The sequence below is a fragment of the Pocillopora verrucosa genome, chromosome 1 (assembly GCF_036669915.1).
Source record: "Pocillopora verrucosa isolate sample1 chromosome 1, ASM3666991v2, whole genome shotgun sequence".
In the NCBI taxonomy this organism is placed as follows: Eukaryota; Metazoa; Cnidaria; class Anthozoa; order Scleractinia; family Pocilloporidae; genus Pocillopora; species Pocillopora verrucosa.
Window position 1 is genome coordinate 2,043,159 of NC_089312.1, and position 24,972 is coordinate 2,068,130.

The 24,972-nt window shown below is 37.1% G+C and overlaps 2 protein-coding genes across 9 annotated transcripts in view; one reads left to right on the forward strand and one right to left on the reverse strand.

Annotated features, from left to right (window-relative positions):
- LOC131781634 (histamine H2 receptor-like) lies at window positions 1–23,539 on the forward strand. Of its 7 annotated transcripts, none has more exons than XM_059098360.2 (3): window positions 1–16; window positions 10,256–10,375; window positions 19,924–23,539. In XM_059098360.2, exon 3 carries the CDS (start codon window positions 20,000–20,002, stop codon window positions 21,503–21,505), a length of 1,506 nt encoding a protein of 501 aa, XP_058954343.2. In that variant the 5' UTR covers window positions 1–16; window positions 10,256–10,375; window positions 19,924–19,999; the 3' UTR covers window positions 21,506–23,539. The 7 variants fall into 7 exon arrangements, with proteins under 7 accessions (XP_058954343.2, XP_058954318.2, XP_058954325.2 ...); XM_059098335.2 differs by lacking the exon at window positions 1–16 and adding an exon at window positions 1,707–1,846; XM_059098342.2 differs by lacking the exon at window positions 1–16 and adding an exon at window positions 5,538–5,670.
- The window catches only part of LOC131781389 (glycerol-3-phosphate acyltransferase 3-like), a 10,919-nt gene continuing 9,460 nt past the window's right edge, over window positions 23,514–24,972 (reverse strand). For both annotated transcript variants that reach the window (XM_059098047.2, XM_059098038.2), the window contains exon 15: window positions 23,514–24,848. In XM_059098047.2, the coding sequence (XP_058954030.1) occupies window positions 24,761–24,848 (88 nt within the window). In that variant the 3' untranslated portion in view covers window positions 23,514–24,760. The remainder of the gene's footprint in view (window positions 24,849–24,972) is intronic.

Genomic DNA, 24,972 nt, shown 5'->3' on the forward strand with positions numbered 1-24,972 from the left:
GATCTTTATTCTAGAGGTAAACTCTTTCCAAACATGATAGTTTCTTGCTGCGCCTCCGTGGGGACGCTTCACGGGAGAGTTCAATTACTCTGTCGGCGTGACACACTCGGAACTTTCGAATTAAATTTTTAGCCTTCTCAATTTTAATTGCATTCATCCATAACAAGGCTCCGAAAATATAACTGACTTCCTCAATCCCCCTTTGATATTTTCAGCTACGATTTAACCTGAATATTAACATATCTTCCATTGTTAAAGGATGCTATGACTGAACTTGGAGGGCGTTTACCGAGCTATTTCGGAATCTTTCCCCTGCTGACGGAGACGAATGAACAACGTGATTCGCTAACTTTATTACCTAAAAATGCTGTTTGCCGTTTCCTCAATATTTGGTTAGTTGAACTGTTTTGCTTGTTGGAAGGTTTTTAAATTCGGGCTTCATTTGACTATCGTGTTAGTTTATGCAGGAAACTAAGTCTAAACATACTCCTCCTTGGGTGAGAAATGAAGGACTGGAAAACGGGTGAAATTTAATTTGCAACAGACAGAAACCTCACATTTTCAATAATATGTTCTTTTTTCTGACGCAATGGATATTGATTTCTTCCCAGTTGGGTTCTATTTTCGAAGAATGAGATCGAAAAATAAAACAAAAATTCACAAAGCGTAAATTGTAAAGCCTTTTACACGGAAACTAGTGACGTGGTTTCGGCCTAACAATTTGTTTGTGTGCCTGCTGTTACAACCACTGACAATGTAAATGATTAAAGCACAATTTAGCAGCGTAGACAATTAATTGATTTCAAAAAGTACAATTTACACAGGATGCTGCAGGCAAGAAAACTGGTTATATATCACTTTTTATTGAACGCTTTTTGTCTGTATTTTCCGTTTGCAGTTTGAATAAATAATTTTTCAATTCATCAGACTAAATGAGACATTCGTTCTCCATCACCTACTTTTCAATTTGAAATTTGTGAAATCGATATCAAGTTGTTAGAGAGGTGAAGCACTAATACAGAGCTAAAAGATCTCTAATTGTTGTCAGTCTTTAAACATGCTTAGTTTCTCTCACGAAAGCTACCAGGTTTAAGAAAAAAAACTGTTAATTGATTTCTTGGAATGAAATGACTGTTCGTGCAGATTGGTTGCACTGCAAATCGATTTCATGGCTGCAGTTACAAAAAAAACAAAAACTCCAGGGTCAACTGGTGCTGAACTTTCTAGAAGTCAGAATCTGCATTAATTCCTAAATTAACTTTTGACGTTTATCACTGCACGTCCAAAAAATGCGGAGATGGTTTTGATCTAACCGCTTTATAGAGATGTAATTTCGTTTAACAACTTGATAACTTGATTGTCAGCAAATGCTAATTCTGAAAAGTTTTCACAACGAAATAACTGACATCGACATGTGTCAAACAAATGGGTTCCGGCAATCGTTTTTGTTTATTCCAGACCAATCAAACCCAAAGCTTTTATTTTCATTCTTTCAATACAATAGAGCGTGTCAGAAAAGCACGATCGTTCCCAAACATTTTTGAAGTTCTAAAGTACTCTTAACAGATCATAAATGCAATTATTATATTGGGCAGCTTTGTGAGACGTGCCACTTCGATGGTTTTCCACGAGACAATCAGCGATTAGCAAGATTAAATGAAGAAATAATTGATATTTGTGTTTTATTCATGAGGGTCTTTCAATAACTTTGTTTGCCTCGCAGTTAACTAATTGCGTAGTTGTTGAGGCAGTTTAAGGTATTATATCGGAGCAAAGATTCTTTAATCCTAAAACCCCGACAGAGAAGGCGAGTTTGGACGTCCGGAGCGAATCCACAAATATATTGGTGAGTGCAAATTAAGGATTTTCAAACATCATAGCTGAGGGATGGATATTTTTTTGAGCGACAGTGTAAGTCGAAGATTATCTCAGTGGGGGAGATTTGAGGGACAGTAAAAGTTTGATGATAGTGAGTTCAAGCTTTTGCTTCGGTTTGTTAAACGAATATGTTTGTAAACTACAAAGCCTACTTGTAACTGTACATTTGGTTTCTCGATCTCAATATTGAATAGCCGACCGGTTGAAAAGTCTCTGTTGATGGTAATTTGTAAGTTCCTTTCTGTTGTTTCCCGGCTATTTCAAAAGCAATATCGACCATCCATAAAAGCAGAGCGAAAATTTTTTACAGTTACGTTTCCTAGCATTAAATCTATTGTTCAAATGAACGATATCTGGAACTTTCAGCCTGAGATCGTTTTAGCCAAGGTATTATTTTGCGCTAAATGATTTCCACCCAAGATTCAAATCTTAAGTCGCTTTGGTTTAAAGCGAAATCTTCTTGAATCTCTTGGAGACAAGCAGTTTTCTTTCTAGGTGACCATGGGTCAGCACATTGAATTAATCCCTAAATCTGCAGCGCAAAAAAAAAAAAATCGACTGCAATCAGATGTACTTCTGTACATGTAAAACTGGGATTGTATTTCAGTAAATGGGGAAGTGACTTCTTGAGAAGGAAACCTTGCATTTTTATTTTTGGAACTTGTTGACAAGAGAATCAAATAATCCTTGAATTTTCTTAGCAAAAAGTGCAGTTTATGTTGCTGTATTTTGGGTCCTTAATCATTACTGATGCATGCACTTTAAAGAAACATTAAATTTATTCATGAGGAATACCAACATTTCCGATGATTGTAAAACGCGTTGAAACAAACTCAACAACGTAAAGTAGCAGAATATGAATCTGCGCAAAGGAAGAAGGGTCTTTGTTTTTTAATTTGAAAATATGTATATGCCATGGTCAATACGGAAAGTATATAAGACCCTTATCACCCGGAAACGAAATAATTAGGTGCTTTTGACCCCAAACAAAGGCAAATATCGATAGCTATTCAACCACGACGAAATAGTTGTCTCATTTCACGCGCTACTATAACCACTGCATGATTAGGCAAAATGCCGGGCCTTTTTCCTCATTTCAAAATCAGACAAATCGAATATCTGTGGATATTTCACGAGTGAATGAAGGTAAGAAATTACTTGAAGAAATCATGTTTCGAAGGCCTCCGGTACGGATTTTTTAGCTTGGGTTGTGTCTTGTATTCAATTGCTGTATTTTACAACAAGGTCAATTTTTTGATCACCAGTTCACGGAGGAAAAAAGAAAAAAAAAAAGCCGTTCAAACAGTAAGAATTAAAGATTTTTCTTAATTCAATAACTCTCCATGTTTATAGTTTATTTTCGATTAATTGCACGGTGGAGAACATTCTGTTGAAGATACAAAACATAGAACAAAGTTGTAATCATGCTAAAAGTGAAATGACCTATTAGGTATGTGACAAACGATTTAGGCTTACTTTCGATGTACACTCTGGTCTGAACCAGCTGTGAAAGAAAATTTTCCCCGCTAACCATGGCGTCAAAGAATTCTAACAATAATTTTTGGTTGGCTACGACTTTTGCTATATTGAGACCAGTTTTAAATCAATTTCAAAACTGGGAATTCAAAGATTCTGGTTTTACGTGGGAGAGATTTCCTCGAGCCCAATATCTCATTATCACATCGGGCAAAGTCAGGTTCTCGGCTGAAAACCTCAATGCTTAGTACTTTCGCATGCATATGATTTTCTTAGATGAAATTTTTAGAAACTTAGCTACGACATTTATCTATCGTAATTGCCTTGGTATAAGGTCGGCAATGTTTCGGAAATTTACAATAGCATCATATAATTCAGTTTTTTTGCTATAAATTATAATGCGCATCAAAAAAAAAAAACCAAAAAAAAAAAAATGAAAAGGAACTCGTATTCAAAAAAATTTTTCAGCAGTTTCCAATCTTCCGGTCTGATAAGTCTGAACGGTAAAATTTCGTAGATATAAAATTAGACCGCGAATCTATGGGTTAAAATGGTTTCATTTGCGTCTCGCCAGCGCGAAAACTGACGAATTATATTACCTATCACGATTACAGAGGTAACGACACAAAATCCTTATTTTGGCCTAAAACATATAGGTGAATTATTTCTAAACATAAAAAACTGTACATGTCATTGCTCCCTGTCAGACAAGGAACGTATTCATTCATTTTAAAATCACGTTCATCCGTACCTTCGGAAAAAGAATGCGAGCTAACGAATATAGTGCAGTAAATCAGAATATTAATTTTTTATAGCCACAACTCCCACAAATAGACCTAAAAATAGAAGAATTTCTGCTGTATTCGTGATAAATTCTGCATTTGTTTTTCAAACAGCGGAAGAACTAATTTGGGATTTTGTTACCAAGATATCGGCATCTAAATCGTTATAAATAGATTTTTATTTCCGAGAATATTATATCTGCTGCATGAGATAAGTAATTTACTTGGGTTTCCGACCTCTCGGAAGAGAGCTGAGGCTGCTGATTGAGCGATCAATGATAAATAGGAAAACTCTCTTCGCCGGATTATTTTCTTGAGTTCTTCCTATACTTAGGTTTAAAAATTCGAGTCCTAACACGCTTTCCTTAGATTGGTGTTTTTGATGTCCTCAATAATGCAAAATGCATCGAGGTATATACTCTGACATACAATTTTACACGCAATCGAGACTTCTCTGCCCTCTGATTGGCTTGTACGATTTCCTGCAGGGTTCTTTAGCCAATCAGAACGCTGAGTCTTCTGCCCCAAACATTAACAAGTAACGATCAAAGGCGATTTAGTTAAATTACTTTCCCGAGCTTTTTACATGTCGTTATCTTACAATCCGCTTTAGTTAGGAGAATTCATAAGGCTTAGTTCAGTTTCTATTTGAAAACATGACTTAAAACTGAGTGGTATCTGTGGACTACAAAAATTACTCGGTAGAAATCTTTATCGCGATAATTTTTCTCGTATCCGACAGAAAACAACAAAAACAACGAATTTAGCGTTATGCAAATTTAAGACTCGTTTTTGTTGTTGTTGTTGTTGTTGTTGTTTTGTTTTCATTTCATTTTTCTATTTAAAAAAGCTTCAATTGGATTGTGCTGATAGGATTCCCTTGAAAAGAGAAAATTAACCGAAAGCCTACTTATCTAAGCAAATCTGATCTAAAATTTTAAAATGAAGGTATAAAAACAGTCTAAAAGATATCGCTTCAAAAACGATAAAAACTGGAAACAGATGAATTTCGCTATTCTAATGCATGAATATAATTTTTTCCCTTAATTTCTTCTTTTTCTCGGCTCAATTTACTCCAAGAATCGCCCTCTTAAAGTGCCCACAGGAATGGAATTTATGGCCAAAATATATTTCTGCTTGTTTCTCTGTAGGAATCGAATAACTCTTAGAAATAATTGCAATTATAAGGTCCCCATGAATTTTTTGTCTCAGCCTAGCTAATCTGGCCAAAACAGATACAATTGAGGCTCTCTAAACAGGATGGGAAAAGCCTGGGCTGTTTTCGGCGGCGCAGCAGTCTATCGGCAGGTGAAAACAACTGTCAGCTGGAGCTCTTTTGAAGGATAGAATACGGATTATAATTTCTTTACACTTTCAATACCTCGGACAATCCTTGGGGAGCTGTTACATTGAAAAAAACACTCTCGTTACAGTGGAAATGTTTCAAATTTAATGCACAAGGGGAAAGGTGCCATGGATTTTTCCTAACTCTAGATAATAATCCTTTCAGGTGATCTTACTGAAGAATCTAAAGGTATGATTTTGTTGGAAAACGAATGTCAAATTTTAAAGAGCTTCTTTACTGCGCTGTATTTTGTATAACCTAAGTACTTAGAAATATGTGTTAAATGTGGTACAGTGCCATACAACAGAGTAGATAAAAATTAACAAAATTGATTTATTTCTGAGGATAGATAAAACTTAACGTTTTAACTGGGAATTGTGTAGGTCAGTTCATATAATTACCTCGAAACTATCGGTCAATTCTAAATTTTATTCTCTCTTCTTCGGTCGCCAGTTTGAATTTATAAAAAGAGGAAAAGGACGCCATAAATTTAGATAATAAATCTTTCATTCAAAAACTACAAAACTTCTTAGATTAAAAATTATTTATTGTCGCTCAAAGTCGTCAGCTTCACTGAATAACTCTTACAACGAAACTCACACCTAGAAAAACTAAAAAAAATTGCGGACTTGCAGATGTTTTCAATCAGATGCGGAGCTAAATCAGACAAAAAAAAATTGTGACAAAGTCAAAGTTAGTCGAAATTAAGATTCGGAGGCACTTACCACAAAATAATTAGAAAAGCCGATTAAAATTTGCTTGCCTTGAGAAACACGCTTCGGTATAAGACGGTATAAGTTAAATGAAACACGTCTTTATTTATCTTTTCTTTTGCGCCTTTTCGGTAACTATTATTTACTCTTAAAAGATTTCTTTCTCTGGTGTATAGCAACGGAGGATAAACGAGAAGACGTTATAAGCAGTCAGTAGAGGAACAATTTAACTCAGTCGAGTTTATTTAACCAAATATATTTGATGGCACTCATCGCCTAAACTTACTTTACTATCGACCCTGTTGAATAGTGCGGTAGATGTTTCACTACTAAAATTGTTGGTAACGGGCTGGTTTGTTTGTTATTTTTTTTAGTCCAATTTTTGTTTTAATTGTGGTGTTGTTAGTTTATTATTCATCACGAAACTCTCCTAAGGACACAAGAGGTTGGTTAGCCACAGAAAAAAACAAACAAATTACTACATAGTTTGATTTCCATCGAGAATCGGCACCTGTGGTCGCAAAAATATCATAGATGGTGCCTTCCCATCAGGCAGGCTGGTCTATTTAAAGATTGTAACAGTTTCGGGAGTTAATTTTCATTCTTTCAGTTAAGCAATGCAAGGATTGGTTTTTTTTTCTTTGATATTTTGCCTCACAAACGAAGTAAAATTCTAAAAAAATTTCTTTGTCAGGCAATGCCCAGAAATTTTCTTGCTCTTGATCTCACTAATGAAATTTTTTACAGAACCAAATGAGTTTGAGTGTTTCTACACGCACGCATATCTCCCTAACCATGACAATAATAACAAGTACTTCCACATGAGTAAATAAATGACACAAATTTCCAAAATTAAAATCGCAAAAGGCTCTACGTATTTGGGGTCTTAAGGAAATGTTAATTGTTTTCGAGGTATATGAGGCATTTTCAACAAACGCGCTGTTGTTTTTTAATGAAATCAGTCTTATAAGTTATTTTATGAGACATTTTCCTCGCAACTTGTAGCAACAACAAAATAGCATGATAAACTTGGTGAAGAACAGCGATTTTGCCTTTGGCCAAATGAAAATAGAGGATAGCAAACAAAGAGATAAATTATAAACTATAAATGAGAGAGAACAGATCGTTAATTTCGAGGTGTTACTCTGTAATTTACGAATAATACTTTTAGATTCTTCTGCCTCTTTTGATTTTTAAAAGGAGGACCTTGAGTAAACCACGAGGAAGAGGCAAAACAAAAGATCTAATGAGCAGAACAACAGCTTAGCACGTGCATTTTGAAACTTTGTACGTTTCTTTGCCGTCCTCTGCGAAACAACAACGTGAAATCACTAAAATCTGCGTGGTCTGAGAACAGAACCCAAGTGTTACGGTATAATCTTACCGACAGAAAAACACTACAATCCCACAAACTCAACTTCTTTATTAAATAGCGAGTAATGTTCTTAACAAGAAGCGACTCCCAAAGGCAGTGCAATACTTATCGTTAATTAACTTATTTAAGCCCACCACAGTCTAAATCCTAGCTCACCACTAACACAATCTCACTGCTGTCTCCAAAGTTCCTTGAAATGAGCAATCTTCCGCAGTAATTCTCTCTCGGTATAGCTTTCAACACAGTCGTCGCTCCGACGATAACAACTACTTCTACTACTACATAAGTAAGTCTATACATATATATATATATATATATATATATATATATGTATATATAAATTCACAAAGTGTTCTGGAACATTTCAGGAGCTTACAAGAGAAATTTTTTACTTGTTGAAATGTTCTGGAAAGTTCTATGGTATGCAAGTCAGCATGACTCAGCAGTCTGGAGATTTCGAGAAGATTATATTTACAATAGTTACTCATAACAGAAGGCAAAATATTTAAGTATCCTTGTGAAGAGACGATGAACATGTCCAGCCATTTGAAAAATTCTATTTGAAATGGTAAATTCGTTTTTTATCGAAGTGCTCCGAACAATCCTAGCCAGTAACAAAGGCTTAAAATGAACTGCTGTGGTCAGGAATAATGAGCGGCGACGTTATTTCATACAAAAATACTTTGTTCAAGAATTTCGCAGCGAAGGAAAAACAAAAACTTTCCTCATAATCTTATTAATAAAATGCTCTCCTCCTGTTAAATCTGTTTACTTGTTCAAATTGCCACGAACTGATAAGAAGCGCCAAACCTCTTACTAAGCCGTAAGAGGTTTGGCGCTTAAAACGAAACTTCCCAATTCAGTTTACATAATGGTTATTCAATGAAAATTGTCAAAATTGCGATACATACGTGGGAAGTCGCAAGCTTCTCATTATTAAGCTGTTGTTGCTCATTATTCATTTAGTTTTTTCCCAGTTTACTTCGAATTTGTAAAGAATAACATCGATCAATTCGCTCGATTGCCCTTCGTGAAGGAATTCACATTTTGCTCCGCTTGAGCGGTCGCAAGGAGTATTCCTCAGTAAATCAAAGCAATTTTGAGTTTATTACAACTGAGCTACTCAATTCGGATCAGAGAGAACACACGCTTTACTAAGTAGGAGAAAAACAATCCGCAAGAGGATATAAACTATTTATAATCTCTTGCAAGCCGCTAATCCAAATAAAAAAATCTTTGCTTGGGTCACGTACAAAATAATTCAAATTGCGACGAGCTTACACGAGCTTAGCCCTATGACTCCCATGAGTGACCAAGACAGAATTTCTTCTAACAGCAACTGAATACATATACAATATCAAGCAGAAAAGTGATAGGAATGAAGAAAAACATCTCTTACGGGATTGTTAGTTAATCCAATACCAAATTCTCAAAACTAACATCATACGATTTGCATAGAAGACATTAAAGAGAACTACAAACGGGATCTTAGGAGTGATGAAAACTAATGAGGTTCAAAAAGTACGGACAGAGAGAGATTATGCTGTTTACGTCAAATTTCTTTTTGTCTCTGTCCCTTTGTTGTTCCATTTTAAAAGAAGCAAATCGTATTTAAAGAGTTCTTCCCTCAGATTTATGGCACTTGAAAGTGGTCCAACGGAAAAAAGCACCGCTCTAAAATCAGTTCAACTCATTAAAATTTATTAAGAACGCCGGCGTAATTATTTTAACCGGCTCATCAGAATCCAAAAAACTGATTGCTGTTTCGGTTCAAAGTTCTTAACATCTGCGTTTGAATTCCTTACTTGAAGAATACGTTTAATAATCTGAAAATTTTGTCCCATCCTGCGATACCGCAGAGATCATCTTTAGCCAATAATACAGTTTATAACGAAGGAAATGTACATTGAGTGTTTTATTATTATCATTATCATTATTATTACTATCATTACTGTTATTATTATTATTATTATTATTCAAGCTAAGGGAAACGTTAGTGAAGTCTTCTATCAAAAATAGCCAAAACAAAATGAGATTGCTCCATTTGTGGTAACGTTTTGGCCATGCAAACGAAACGGATAGTTCTGGTCTGTAAGGATTTAACACTTATGTATAGCATAATTCTTCGCTCCGATCTAACTCAGCGCTATCTTTATTTAAAAGGTAATTAGATGGTATGTGATTGTGAACGCCTCGCCAGGCGGCAATAGTTTAACTTATCTTCATTACTCCGCCATCACGGACAAAATGACATGCCAATTGCAGCGCTATCTCATCTCCTTTCCTTTTGATTGGTTGGTGAATGAGATAAACAACAGAACGCACTATCTAAACAGTGCAATCATCACAAGTAAATAATCACGCCAAGCATTTTGTGAACTCGAAAAATGATACCGTGCTCGGAAAATAACAAATCAACTAATCAGACAAGATGCAAAGATATTATTTACCAAGGTAGCATGCAGCTTGGACACATCATTTAAAGGGAGCGAACACGTTTTGTTCATTTTCTTGTGGGCAGGTTGATAATTTTCTATTTTTTATTGGGTCTGTAAGCACTGACAGCAATAATTCAACTGCATTCTGATCGTTAAGGTAGTTAGTCACGTTCTTGGCGAATTCCATTTGTGAGAGAGATCGTCAAGCTTGCCTACAACTACTCATAGTGTTTTGCTTTCTTGTTTAGAGATCAGAGGTAACTAAAACGGAGCTACTATTTTGAGTTCATCTCATCCCATTGAATGCAGCTCTCTTTGTTGCAAAAGAGACGTACTATTTGGTCAGGAATTGCACAAGCAAGTTTGAGGTAAGGAACCGAGTGTACCTTAACAAACCGAGTGTGGTGTATTTGACTTTGAAAGAGTTTTGCATTCATTTAACAGTGAGCAGGGTGTTCAGGAGGTTAGGATAACGTTTTTGGTTTCACTAACTGACTCAACAATGCTTACACGATTTTATGGTTCACATACTTCCACTTCGCATGACTACAGACACTGAAACAAAAGGTTAGAGCAACAGAAGAAACAAAGAAACAATTTAAGGTTAAACTAAGCGTTTACATAAAGAATCGAATTTAAATCTTTAAGAAAAACAATCCTTCGAAGCTGAAAACGAGCGTCACATTTTAGGAGCTGCGCTCGTTAGCGGTCTATTGCGTGGGGTATCCCATCCATCGTATCTCAGACTGGCGGTGTATTATCACTTTAACACCCCGTTCTATCGTAAAGTGAGGCTCTGAAAGTTATTACATGATGTCTCGCTCAGTTCACTGTTAATTTCTAGAGAATTTGAGTGTTGTTCTAACTATTTTCACTGCACTTAATTGTTTTTCCATACCATACATAAAAGCATTTAAGATTACATTGATATCATTGATGACTTGAGCGGGTTGGCGGTTGGTTTATTATGGTTTTCTATGACGGAACGTTCAGTAACGACAGAGAAGAGCAACAGCTGTTTGTGAATTAGTTGAAATTATTTACGATGCAGTTTCTTCGACAGACATTCCAGGCGTCGGATCGGATTAAACTTCGTTAGCTACTTCTCAAAAACCTCAAATTTTATCGTTCAATCTTTCAGGAAGCCGGGAATTTTTTTTTTAAAGTGGTTGAAGTCTAACAAATTAAGTAACTTCGGAAAACACTGTGCCATCGTAGAAACCGCAAGTAAGGAGCGCAATTGTTCGATATCGCATCCAATGCTTTAGCTGCTCCAATTTCAAAACAAGCAATCATAAAATTTTTCTTTCAAAAAATGGTGGAAGCAGTTTATTATATACACTTGTTGACTTTTAAACCGCTTACATCATTTCAAGAGGTTTCAAGTTTCCGCTTTGGATGAGCTCTAAGTTCCGTTCCGAGACGAAATGGTTGGCGACCATGTTCTGTTTGAGGAGATAGCCTTTGTCGAGCCCGCCAGCTGGTAAATCATAGAAACTCGTCTTTCGAGGCTTAAAAACTTAAGGTGGCAGTGACTGTAAAATCCTATTAAAATATTGAAACCGCAAAGAGGTGCTTAACTAATACACTTCACCCTAAATTCTCAATTGCTGTGTTTACCTCGCGCTTGAATGCAAATTATTCAGGCAGTTCAGGTTGACGATGATCTGAAATTCGTGATCTGAAGAGATAATTTGTACAAAACAAAACAAATACTTGATTACAGAATGTAGAATGATCATTTTGCCGGGGAGCAAATCAGTACACATTGAATCTAATCTCTTTATCACATGTGCTCCTTCCCAGACGTAGCCAAATGAAAGACAAGACCGAAATGACGAAGAAAGAAATTTGAAGCAAATCGCGACAGAATTCTATGCGGGTTAACCCAATGCTGACAGATTTATTACGACATTTTCAAAATAAGTATATGCTTTTAGCTGGTTTTTCTACGAGGGCGAAAGAGATCGATTCGAAAGGCTATAAAAATGATCAGAAACTGTCGACCCTAAGAGTGAAAAATTAATTTCAAACCCGGTCAAGATGTCGCTAAGATTAAACTCAGTGAATATACTGCTTTTCTGGTCATCTTCTCAGATCATTTAACCACCTGAAAAATTATTTTTTCGTTTATGCAAGTATTCAGACCTATTTTTGAGAACTGCTATTGACTAAGCGATGTGACGTTCTAGAGATTTCTTAAATTTTGCTGGCACTTGTATGATATATCGATGTTCTTTATCGTTTTGTCCAATCTATTGAAACATGAAAACCCCATAAGTATCCACACATCTGAGATGTAATGAGGAACGTTGACGTACAAACCCAATTAACGCATTTTTTGGAACTTTACATCTTCCAATCGCTACACCATTCTTCTCGTAAAGCACAAAAACTTGTACTTGACGCAACGTTTGCTACCACAACGTTTGATACCGCTGACCTGGATGCCTTCTTCAAACCAAATTATTCAGCTTCACTCAATGCTCTTTGTTACTTCTGCAAGTTTTCGGGTTTCGGTTTAGAGTCATTAATATGCCCCGCTTTCTTCAGATAGCGGAAGAATTTAATCGCAGATACTTACGGCACTCTAGTGTCTCATAAAAGAACATATGACACCCATATGCCAGGACTATAAGGCGGTATATTGGCCATATGAAAAGTTGCACATTAGCATCGTATCGTTCTTGCCGAAAGAGTAAGATGGATGATTTTGGTGAAAAAGTGCTAAAGATAAAAGTATGGATTCTCTTAACACTTTTTTTCTAATCTACAGTCATTAAAGAACAACGATTAAAAATTGGTCTGAAGTTCATGCAAAAGTTTGTTTTTTAAGAGTCAGATCATGAGCATGAACCACAGAAATTGTCCAGTTCCTGTGGTGTAATCTCTTAATAGCTAAACAAACGTCCAGAAAGAACAACAATAACAATAACAACAACAACAACAAGTATCATGGGAGCCTAGAATTTTTATCAGTTAAACTGAATACGCCTTGAGGAGAGGTGCCACAATTGAGATGCTTACCTTCAATTGTGTGTACAGTACGTGATTTAAATGTTGTTGTGTAAACATCTCAACTTAATTCAAAGAATAGTTCTCAAGCTCTTTGACCAAACGACAGATCAGAACCAAAATAAGCATTTGTTTCTAACCCACTGAAAGTTCATGTCGCCTACCTGCCTCAAATACCAGAGAATAATTTCGTTTTTCTAGAAAACCTCAAAAAGGTTATCAGGAAGAGAAGAAATGTCTCGTTGAGCGGATTTGATCTCTCGATTACTTTTGTATTGTGGATAAATCGAATGTTCGTTTCTTGGAATCTTATATTCACGCATTCTTACACGGAACGCACGGAGATACGCTGGGCTGAAAATTTACACGTTTTCATTCATCACACGGATACGTTCAGAACTCAAAATACTGCAAGTTCTAAATTGCTTTGCGGGATATGCACGTGAACGATGCCACGTGATATAAACATATTTCTTCTGAGCCAGGCCACAACCGGAACCCTCGTGAACAAAAATGTGCAATTAGCATACCTGTAAATTTAATTCTTTCGACCGCATTAACATTTCCTGTCTTCATTGTTTCGTTGACATCTATTTCCGAATTGAAGCGTAAGGTTTAAGTCATTTCGGTCTATAAATACCCTCTACGCACAGCATACTATTGTTTGTAACAGAGACTATCGGTCTTCCTTGATAGCCGATACGATTCCTTGAAAATTCGCTCACCGTGCTTTATAAACAACCCCCGCATTGATCGCCTGGTTTGCAATTAACTTTAGATTGTTTGATGGAATTATGGCATTCTTATCTTAACGTAGGCTTTTTCTCAATGGCTATAGCATCCTCCAGCCGACACGACTAAGTCCTCCGCAGCCGTTATGCGAACGGCAAGATTGAGACAAAATTCAAAAATTTTCTGTTCAAACTGAGAGCTGTTGGGCACTTTAAATCAAATTTCTTTACACGTTTGACTGAGCCAGCCTCCTTCTTGAATTACTTTTAGTACAGCACCTGATCTTTCTGGCTGCAAGCAAGCCGAAAGACATTTCCTCCTGTTCATTCGAGTCGAAGTCTTCTCTTTAATTAGGAAACCGTCCAAGCAAATCTTGCTGGCCGACCAAAATAGGCCGCACTGATTAGCCTCATCGAAATGTTTTTTCAACCACGCGTCTTAATTTAATAATTTTGGTATTTCCATCAACAGTGTCTAAATGCTTTGATTGCGCTCCTTGTGTAAGGTTGATTCGTGATAAATTGTGAAAGTGTTTTGTTGGTGACGCAAATTGATGAAATGACTCATGTTTCTGAAAGTCGATTTACCTAACAGCCGTAGCAAACCAGGGAGTGGAGAGGTCATCGTGTCCTCGAGGCTATTTCATTGTTTATCCTGTACAGATGACGTCCGAATTATGAATTTTTCGTTTGGTTATGCTTCTTTCGTCGTGTAACTTGCAGAGAGAGTGTGTTTCGCTGAGCGACTTAAGACAAAGAATAGCATCTTCAAGTAGATACTTGAGCCAATCGAAACGCTGTGAATCAACATGCTGCTGAAAGATATAAGTCAGTTTCTCTATTAAGAGAACAGAAGTGGGTGCAGAAGGGTTCAGACAACAGGACATTATCTCAGCTACCCGGTTTGTTCCCTCAAGTTAGGAGGATCTTTATTTGGTTTAGTTTATGCAATTGTAACTTTTGTCTTTGGAGCTCTTAGTCTGTGGAGCGTTTCACATAGCGACAACTTGGTAATACTTGAGCACGTAGTTCCAGCAAGGTAAGAATTTTCCTATCATTGAAATTCGTTCTCTAATCATCTTTGTTTATATTGCATACAGTGTATTTGTTTAGTATCAAGGAAAACACACATAGCGGTCATTATCTGTATTGAAATCCGCTTTAGGGATTAAGGATGTCTTTAAGCACTTAGGATCTGTGGTTGGTTAGGCGAAATGTTAACCTTCTCATTTAGGAGATCTGTGTCAAGAGACTGTTTATATTATCATAACTACCCACGTAAGCGACCCTAACTGCCCATTCCAAATTCCAACGGCCTTGAAAATAAAAACTCTAACAACTTGTATGAACTGGAGGTCAATCATGAAGAAAGGCTTAACTGGAAAACGTTTCAGTAAACTTGGAATATTAATTTATTTTTGCATAAATAAGGTTGAAGTCACGGTTCTTTGCAGCGTGGCAACACTGAACCATTTCTGGTATGCAACCTTCATGCATAGAATCATTTACTTTTCAAATTTTCCAGATGCGGCCACAATAAGTTCCATATGCAAACTGTTATTGTTCAGCACTGCCAGAATCTAGCGTTTAAAGAAATCGACATTCATATGGGCTGATTGAGCTAACATTGATCGCAAGCGCCCTAGGGGATAACACTCCATACGTACTACCTGCCTGACTTACTTCAGCTAAGTACTGTGTTAAATTGTAAGACGATCGACCCCTGAGTGCTTTATCAAGCTCTACAATCGAAACCTCTGATGTTAGACTCATGAAATGATCTTTGTACATTGTTAAAAAAACTTAAACAATTTTGCAATTTTAATTGCAACAAAAATGTTCGTTTTGGTTAAGTTTTGTTTGCGTCATGTCCCATGAAGACAAAATGCTTCTATTATGGTTTTGTAAATTGGTTACCGCTGTGAAATGGAGCATCGGCTAAAAATATACCGCGGCCTCCCTTTAATAACTTTGATTCACGTACCGTTAGGTGCGAAAAATATCGAACTTATAAATGCTGTTCCAAATAATATAGTTCTCCGTTAAACGCGTAAGTTTCAAATTTAAGAGTATCTTTTCGTAACGCTTCCTTCTTGTAAATCTCATTTGCCAGAAACTATTAAAGAGCTAAGTTTTGTTATCGATTAAGGTATTTTATTTATTCAGCTATAAAACGTGAGGCTGATTTGAAACAAAACATAAGTTTTGAGAGGCATAAACTTTGAAAACGTTTCCCTATTCCTGAGATGATCCTATAGACTTGACACAACTCTAATTTAATTAATTAAATGAAACACTTTCTCGCAGAAAGCGCAGTACATCTGTTGGATGGAGCGAAATGTAGATTGTTTACGTTAGATGAAAAAGATTACCGCTGGATTAAGCGCATCAATCATGATGACAAGAAAGAGGAAGATTTAGCCGAACCTCAAAGTAATAGCTGAAGCGAACTTCCGATTAGATAACCACACTGTATTAGGTCAAGTTGATTTTACAACTTAATGTATCGAAATGCATGTTTTTCGAAATTATTGGCATACTTTTTTATTCATTGCTTTATACTCCGTCACTGCCTGGAAAAATTGGGTACTCGGAAAGCTGCTCGTTTTAGTAAGTTTTGATTTAGTCCTGATAAAGTAATGTATATCTGATAGCTGTGCGGTTTGCTTATGCCTTCACAAACAATGGAGATTTATACTTGATAATGATTATTCTGTACCGTAAACACACAGTTATTGCATCCAATCAACTAAATCTTCCCAAGCAAAGGATTGTGCATGCACTTTAATGCAACTATGTGGCACTTCTTGCGGTGACCAATTACTTTTTCCAGTGACTCGTTGGAGATGTAAAATTTAATTTCCGTTTGATACCTCATTAAAGGGAAAAGTAATAATAGTAGCACAGTGTAGGGTTATCTCTCTGGGTTATCTTCAAGATACCATTCTAAGCAGAAATATCGCAAATCCCGGCTACAATTTCGCGAATGACATGAGCGCTAATTGTAAGTACAAGCCCACGCCTGTCTAAATATTTAACAGAGCTGCTGACCAATACTTGTATCATTTCATGAGTCCTACAGCAAGACTCATGAAAGGATTTTTGCGGTGAAAGAAAACATGGCTTAACCGTCAAAGAATATATATACTTGTTATCGAGATAAAGAAAGTTGAGAAAGGTTTTGTCGGTCGCTATTATCAATGAGCTTATCCTATAAATAGAGCATTAAGATAAAGGTCTGAAAACATCATCCTCGCATGTATGCCAGCTGGTCTTTGGACCACATTCATTCAGGCAAGTTTCTTTCACTTCAAATTTTAATGCTATAGAGAGGGGGTAAAAAAGATTGTCGAAAAACTGAGAAAGAACTTGGCAAAATGCGAAAAATGAAATTAAAGGAAATAACCATGTCTTAGTCAATCAAGAATTTTTCACATTTCGTGGTTTCTAAAGCTTCATTTATTATCTAAAAATTGAATTATAGATGTATCTTTTAATCTAACCAAGCTCTGTAATTATCAGCCTGGCGCGTGTTTTGGTTGATATGATAGTTGTTCGCATACCTTGCCGCTAGGTTAAGCCCATTCAGCACTTACTTCTGGGCCAATATGGATTTTAATTGACTATCACTTATAATCAGTGCCCAATTGTAAAAACACGCCATAAAAATTTTGAAAGCCATAACTTTTCCATCAAAGATTACGTTGAAAAATTTCAGTAATTGTTGAATTTTCTATCACAGGAAATTTACTTAGTGCGGGTAAACTCATTCATGGCCAGTCTGGTCGGAGACTAACGAAAAAAGATCGAAGTCGTTTCGAGCACTTTATCGTGGTAGTTCTTTTATCAATCTTTTTGTCAAAGGTAATTGTGATGTCATAAACTCATAGCGTTCGATTCCGGTAAACTGCGTCTGTGCCTTGCGCTTCATGCTGAGCGCAAACATACACTGACAGAGGACAGGACTGATGACATCCATTATCAGAGCCCCCGCTGTGTTCTTATGCCGTTAAAATGATAACCACAGATGTGAACAAAAAGCTCGGAACTAGGCGTTTACTGTCTATTGTAAGAATAGCAACGCAGGAATCCTGCTTAAGCAAAACCTTATAATACTCCTTAAAAGTGTATATATATATATATATATATATATATATATATATATATATATATATATGATAAGAATGTTTAATAGATTTTGGTTTGAGATAACGAGTGAGTGACACTAATAGGTCATAGAGAGAGAGAGAGAGAGGTACAACACGCCGGGGGAGGGGGAGGGGGGTGGCAAGTGTTTGTGTTGGTCATGTATAACGTGTGTCTGCTCTATATATTTTAATTGCATCAGTTGTTAGTTCTACTGAGTTAGAGGGACTCGTTTGACCGGGTTGAAGGGGGCTTGTTATATCGGGGTTTATAGGGGCCTGTTATATCGGGATATAAAGTCTTGTTTCACCGGGCTATAGGGGCTTTCTATACCGGAATATGAAAGCTAGTCATATCTAGGTACAGAGTTCGTTATATTTAGTGGTTGAGGTTGGTTTTGTTAGGGTACAGGTGTTTCTTAAATAAGGTTATCATGTGTAAAATTTCTTTAAATCATCATTCATAATAACCAGACGAAAACGAATAGAGATTTTTTAACCTTATTTTCCGATAATTTACGTATACAAGCCTTATAATGTTGAAGGTAGATCATTTAAAGCAAATATTCAGACTTTGCAGGTTTTTAACCGCGACTCAACATTTGGAAGAGGTTAAAATTACTTCAGAACTGATATCGAATATCTTTACACCTAACGGCAATAAACACAATTCAGGAATATATATTATACAATTTGAGTTGCAACACCATTTAGAAGTTCTCGGTTATTGTAAATTTTCAAGCATCATTTCGGTCTTCATTTGAGTGGCTTGCTTTCTTATTATCTTGAAATGTGAATATAACAAGCTATGTTTTGAAGTGCGATTGCATTAAGGTCATTAAGGTTCATTAAACATAATTAGGCAACGCTCCAAGCAATGGTCCTTTTTCAAAAACCACCCGGTGGGCTGTTTGAAAAAGCTGTAAACAGCGTTTTTCTTATCCAAAGAACGTCTTATAATAACTTGCAATTGTATCTTTGCATTCATGACACCGCATCAGTTTGCCCATCTCTGTGAAAAACCTATATTAGTTCTGACAAGAACTTAGCGTGTGCACTTATCAAATTATCTCCAAAAATAAAAGTGTCACAGCTCCTTAAACGCATCACTGGTTTGAATCGACAAAAGATAAGACGTTTTTGAATGCATGCTCTCATCTATCTTATCGCTCAGAAACGTAACTTTACAGTTAAAATAATTTGCGACAAATGAAATAAGCATTTCTTGGTAACAGCTGAGAAGATTAAGAGGCGACCTTTGCCATGCACATAAGCATGTATGGTTGAACGATTGCAATACTCCTATGCTAGTCATAACAAAGAGGATTGAATCGCCACTGTTTGACCGGATTCGAGCCCCAGGGATAAATTTTGATTGAATGTGCCGCTCTAAAATCACTGTCTCATAGAAAAAATGAAGGGATTATTCTCAGTGCGCGTTTCTTACTGAAATCGCGTTCCATCATTTTTTACTAAATGTCCCAGTGTTTCCCGTCAGCTAGGCTACACGAGCCACCCAAATTCTGTAGAGTCCCGTCAGAACTTGTCGGGTGGTGCGAAAATGCGACCAACTCACGTTCTCTCCTCAAGAAAAATTCATCCCACACTGAAGTACGTGACCATGTGCGAACTGAACGCAGCTTGAGACAGGTATTCGGCAGAAAATCGAAGTAATTGATAGTTCGGGAAATTGGACTCAGGTGAGGTCACGCAGATATACTATCGATCCACGCGATTGTGCGAAACCAAAAACATGTGAAGAAAACAGTGTTGAGAGACAGACGTCTAGATTAATCCGTATGAAGCCTAACTGTCACGCGCTTAAGCAGCTTAAACGCTCGTAAATCCTAGCAGAAGCATGACAATAGTTTATGCTTTCTTCACTACGATTGCCGAGTTGACCTCTATTGAAAGCCATACTGAAATTTTGTCAGAAATCACTAGGGCCAATTGCTTATTCCACGAAATCATCACGGCTAAAGTAATAGTGTTTGGTTGATCTTCTTTGTTTCTTTCAACTCGTAGACGCAGCAACACCAAACACCAACACCAGATTTGAGCAGGAAACGCCGAGCCTACAACAGGAAATATTTGGTCCATCATGAGCGCCAATAACAGCAGTGCGCCTGTACCCGTACAAGTTGGGTCCTCAGAGAATAGCGTTTCTCACAAAGTCATTTCTTCCATAGCAATTACAATTCTCATCATTCTGACACTCTTTGGCAATGGCCTCGTCATTTCCGCTTTTTATGTGTTCAAAAGGATTCGCAAGAGTGTCACGAACTGGTTTATACTCAGCCTGGCTATAAGTGACATGATGGTAGCATTTATCACCGAGCCTATTTGGTTGGCTGGCGAGATCCTCTCTTGGCAATATCCACCAGAAATCGATGTACCGACCTTCATCATGCTTTGGACCTTGATCGATATAATCTGTGCAATTTCATCAATCTCTAATTTGATGTTCATCTCCGTGGATCGGTTCTTTGCTATCAAACATCCTCTGATCCATCACACGAAGATGACTCCAGGCAAGTGCAAATGGATTATCCTGCTTTCCTGGGTGCATGCGGGAGGTACATCGTGTCTCTATCTAGTGGACCCTATTTGGAAGTACGTGGTGATCTTCCTATTTGGATTCATTATCCCTCTAATTGTCATACTGTTTTGTTACGGTGGGATCCTTCACGTGGTAATCTCAAGGTCTCGACTCACACATCGTCATGGGAAACGCCTTTCCACTGAATACAAAACGGCCAAAAGTCTAGGCGTCGTGACTGGCGCCTTTGTTGCATGCTGGCTTCCATTTTTCATCGCTTCTTTGGCGTTTTGGTATTGTGAATCTTGCAGAAGAGATATCGACACCATTCCAGCAATCACCTCCGCGGTGAAATGGCTGCATTACTTAAACAGCTGTTTAAATCCCATAATTTACGCGTTTTTAAATCCCACTTTCAAGATTGCATTCAGGAATCTAATTAGGAGGATGTGTGGCAAAGAGACTTTAAACTCTTTAGAAACTGAAACTTCGTTTGCATCATTTCGTCGACGAGACACTTATGCCTCCGTGAAGAGCAACGAGAATGGAAAGGAAAAATCAGGCAATGTTCCCAATGGAAATGCATCTTTTTACAAGAGTCCCCTTTTGAAACAAGAGGGTACCAAGATGAATGGCGCAGTTAAGCATAACTCTATCAGCGATGATGGCAGTGTAGAGCGCAGTATTGAAACACCCGAAGACAAATACTTCGGAGGTGACCCATTTTGTTCTAAACCGCCTCCACCATCTTATGAGGAATGGTATCAGTTAAAGAACTGCGAAAGCAATAATGTATCACAAACAAGTAGCAGCTACGTCCCTGTTGCAATAAATAGCGATTGGAAGGAAGCACCGAAGCAAACATATCCCATACAGTACGACAGAACTGTGTCCTTTTCGGATGACGTTAAGATATGTGGCGAAAACTCACCAGAGAAGACAGCAAGCGATATGCCTGCGTTGGAAGGTCACATCTCTACCTACCATGACGAGAAAAGCAATCAGACTTTCTTACTCGTCGATGGAGTACAGATTCCAGACGGTGAAATCCGAACAACCGATGTCTAAAAAAGGAGACATTAAAACTAGGACATGAGCAAGTATATTAGGTTATTTGAGATACAGTGGAACGTTTCTGTACGACGATCAGTTTATAATACAGATCTCTTCAGTATTACCTCAAAAAAGCTTGATAGGCGGTCAGTCTTAAGCCCCGTTCAAACGGTCATGATATTTGATCATAGTTTCAACTATCAAGCGCGTTTGAACACGAACTATCATGCACTTCCATCCTCTATTATCGACTGTACGTAGTTTGGACACGTTAAAATTCGACGTGATAGTTGACGATAGTTTTTGCCGTTTGAACGAGCGAATGATAATGAATGAAAGTTTTTCGTTAAACAGTTTTTCCAAAAACGGACTCAAACCGAAATGGCAAAGGGTGAAATGACTAAAGTAGCTGTCAAAACTTCGCAGAATGTCTCGTAATTCATTCTCATCATTTCCAGGTAGGCTTCAGTATCTTTAACTCGCAACTTTGTGACTAAAATTTCAAATGCCACCGAAATTGCTTAGATCGGCGCGCCTCATATTTATTTTCAATTACACGATCTCGTTGCGTTAATTTTTCAACGGTCATCAACTATCGTGAACCGTTTGATCTAAAACATGAAAATCAATGATGGTGAATGATAGTTGAAACTACCATCGACTGTCATCAACTATCATGACAGTTTGAACGGGGCTTTAGTTCTTCCGACCTATAGCTATTTTCACGCCCAAAAGATTCATAGCTCGAAGGTGGTCGTAAGAACGGGGTTCCATTGTTCTCCCAAAAATTGTAAAGGCTAAACCATTATGGTCTGCCATTCAAGGCAAACCAGCAATTTCCTTTTTGCCATATTCCTTTGTTCAGTGATAAAAACTTAGTTCTCTATGTTTGAGCTGGACAAGGAAACGATGCGAAATTATCTGGGATACTAGTGGTCACACATAGCCTGCCATGTATGTTCAAAATTACCCGCTGTCAGAAATTAACTAGTTTCCACATAATTATCTGATTCATTAACACAGAGAAATTTGAAAGGGCTGAATATTAATTAAATGAAGGGAACATCTCCATCTACGGGACACTAACGATAAATGGAAAAATTTTTCGGTTGTGTCGACAAAAGGGACAAATGCTCTTCAAGAGACGTTTGCCTCTTGGATCAGGAAGGTCGTAATGAAAACAATAAAAAGACAGGAATATCGATTATTTTGTAAAATAACTTCTTGAGAGCCTCTCTCTCTATGAGACGATAGCCTAAGCTAAGAGCGCAATTTAGATTAAAGACAGATTAATGAATTAGTCAAACATCCCCTTCATATGATAAAAATATATACTTTATAGACATTCATCTTCAAGCATTGAGTCATTTTTTATTGAGTGTCGAAAATAATCCTAGATTGCTTTAATTTTACTTTTATTCGCTCTAGAATTGGTCTAGAAAACTCACTCCACTATCTCAACCAATAAACCAATCCCAACTTGGTCACCCGCGTTTTCCCGCACTTCGACTAGATCACTTGTTTTTACTTTGCGTTCTCATTGGCTAATGATGATGTAACCTTTGTTCTGATTAGTAGTTGTAATTACTCTGGTTTTGATGTTCGACACTCAGTTGAAAACTGCTCTAAAGAAGCAAGAGAAGACCATAATCAAACACTGATGCCACTGTATAGGTCTCATAAATAAGTCAATTCAATTTTGAGGTATTATATTTTGATTCACGCCGGGCCTATCGTTCGGTTTGAGCTTGTCTTATCTGTAGGTAACCCAGAATAAAAAAGTCACAGATAAATAAAGGGGGTAAGTTTCTAAAGAAACTGTGGTGCTGCGTCAGTGGGGGGTATAAAGAGATCATTTGATTTTATCAAATGAGTTGACAATGTAAATTGGCCACCGTAAAGAGTGTTTAAAGCTGACGTAACGAGCTTTTGACCCTCGTCAAAGAAACGAATGGCGACACGTTTGAACTCGAGCCTCCGGGTTATTAGTTGTGTGTTATTACCAACTGAACACTTAAAATCCTGATGATTAAAATTCATTTTAATTTGTCTGTGCCGTTAATGTAGGATTTTATTTACATGCACGGCTTTATCAGCAACACCCACCCCCACAAAGTAGCTAAATGATACACAATTAGCAAATTTATGGGTACCATTTACACTACGGCTCGCCACACAACACTTCTCTCACTACAACCTTACATGACGGCCCAAGTAACCAAACATAAGTCTCCTAAGGAGTTTTAAATTCACATGTGCAAGTTCCTACATATTGGCCCTTCATATTACTGCGAGTCTTTCTCACAGTTGTTCCCTACTAATAATCAAAGCCATAAACTGTTCCATATTCAATAACTTAATATTTCTTGGAAAGACTTGGATTAACAAAACAATGGCGAACATAATAATTTTCTCCCTTTACGAATACCATATTTCACTTATTTTAGCGATTCTCCCATTCACATGTGCCAGTTCTTACATCGAGTCTTTCTCACAGTTGTCCCCTACTTATAATCAAAGCCACTGATAAACTGTTTCATATTCAATAACTTAATAATTTTTTGGAAAGATTTGGATCAACAAAACAACGGAAATCATAATAATTTTCTCCCTTTACAAATACCCTATTTACTTATTTAAGCGATTTTCCCTATTTATAATAAGAGAAAATCGCGAAACTTTAACCCTTACGCCAGGAAAACTAAGATCGTTTTCTTGCATAAACCCTCGTTACTCTCTTTACGAAGTATCAAACTGTATCAAAATATTGTTGAGTAAGTACCAGCAAAAATATCAAACGTGTTAAATATATATGCTCTCCTACGCAATAATTCTACCAAACAAAACTATTAACAAATGTTTATGTGACTATCCCTAACACTACCCAAATAAATCCTTTCTGATACGACCATCTGACTGCATTAAAAAAATAACAATTATTCATTAATCAACTTCATAGAGTGTATTTCGATTGGGTGTTGCAAACCAAAACCAAAGTAATCACAACAGCCAATCAGATGAAAGGAAAAGATTACAACAAGCCAATCACATGTCAAAGAAAAAAACAAGTGAACTGTCCAAAGCGCGGGAAAACGCGGGTGACCAAGTCGCGATTGGTTTTAGTTTTGAATCTGATTGGTTAAGAGAGTGACGCAAGTTTTCTGGAAGACAATTCACAAAGATAAACAGAATGGAGGGATTTTTGGATGTTCCGTGCATCTTGCATATCTATGGGACATTCTTCCTTTCTTAAGTAAACCTCTGGCATCTCTAATCAATCTTCAATGTGCTGGCGTAGTCTTCTTGTCTCTGTTGGCGGAATTCTGGCTTCACAGACGTTCGTTTCAGTTGTCCGTCCCTGAAAGTCAAAGGGAAGAAATAAAACTTTACGTCAAAGCTGCTTGAATTGGCAAAATTCATCGGCAAGAGCTACGACGCAAAGCTATGAGAGCCAGCTTTTCACAATTCATCTAACGTTCAGT

What these genes read in the sequence shown, in the direction of transcription:
- LOC131781634 (XM_059098360.2), top strand. Translation starts at nt 20,000, where the DNA reads ATGAGCGCCAATAACAGCAGTGCGCCTGTACCCGTACAAGTTGGGTCC.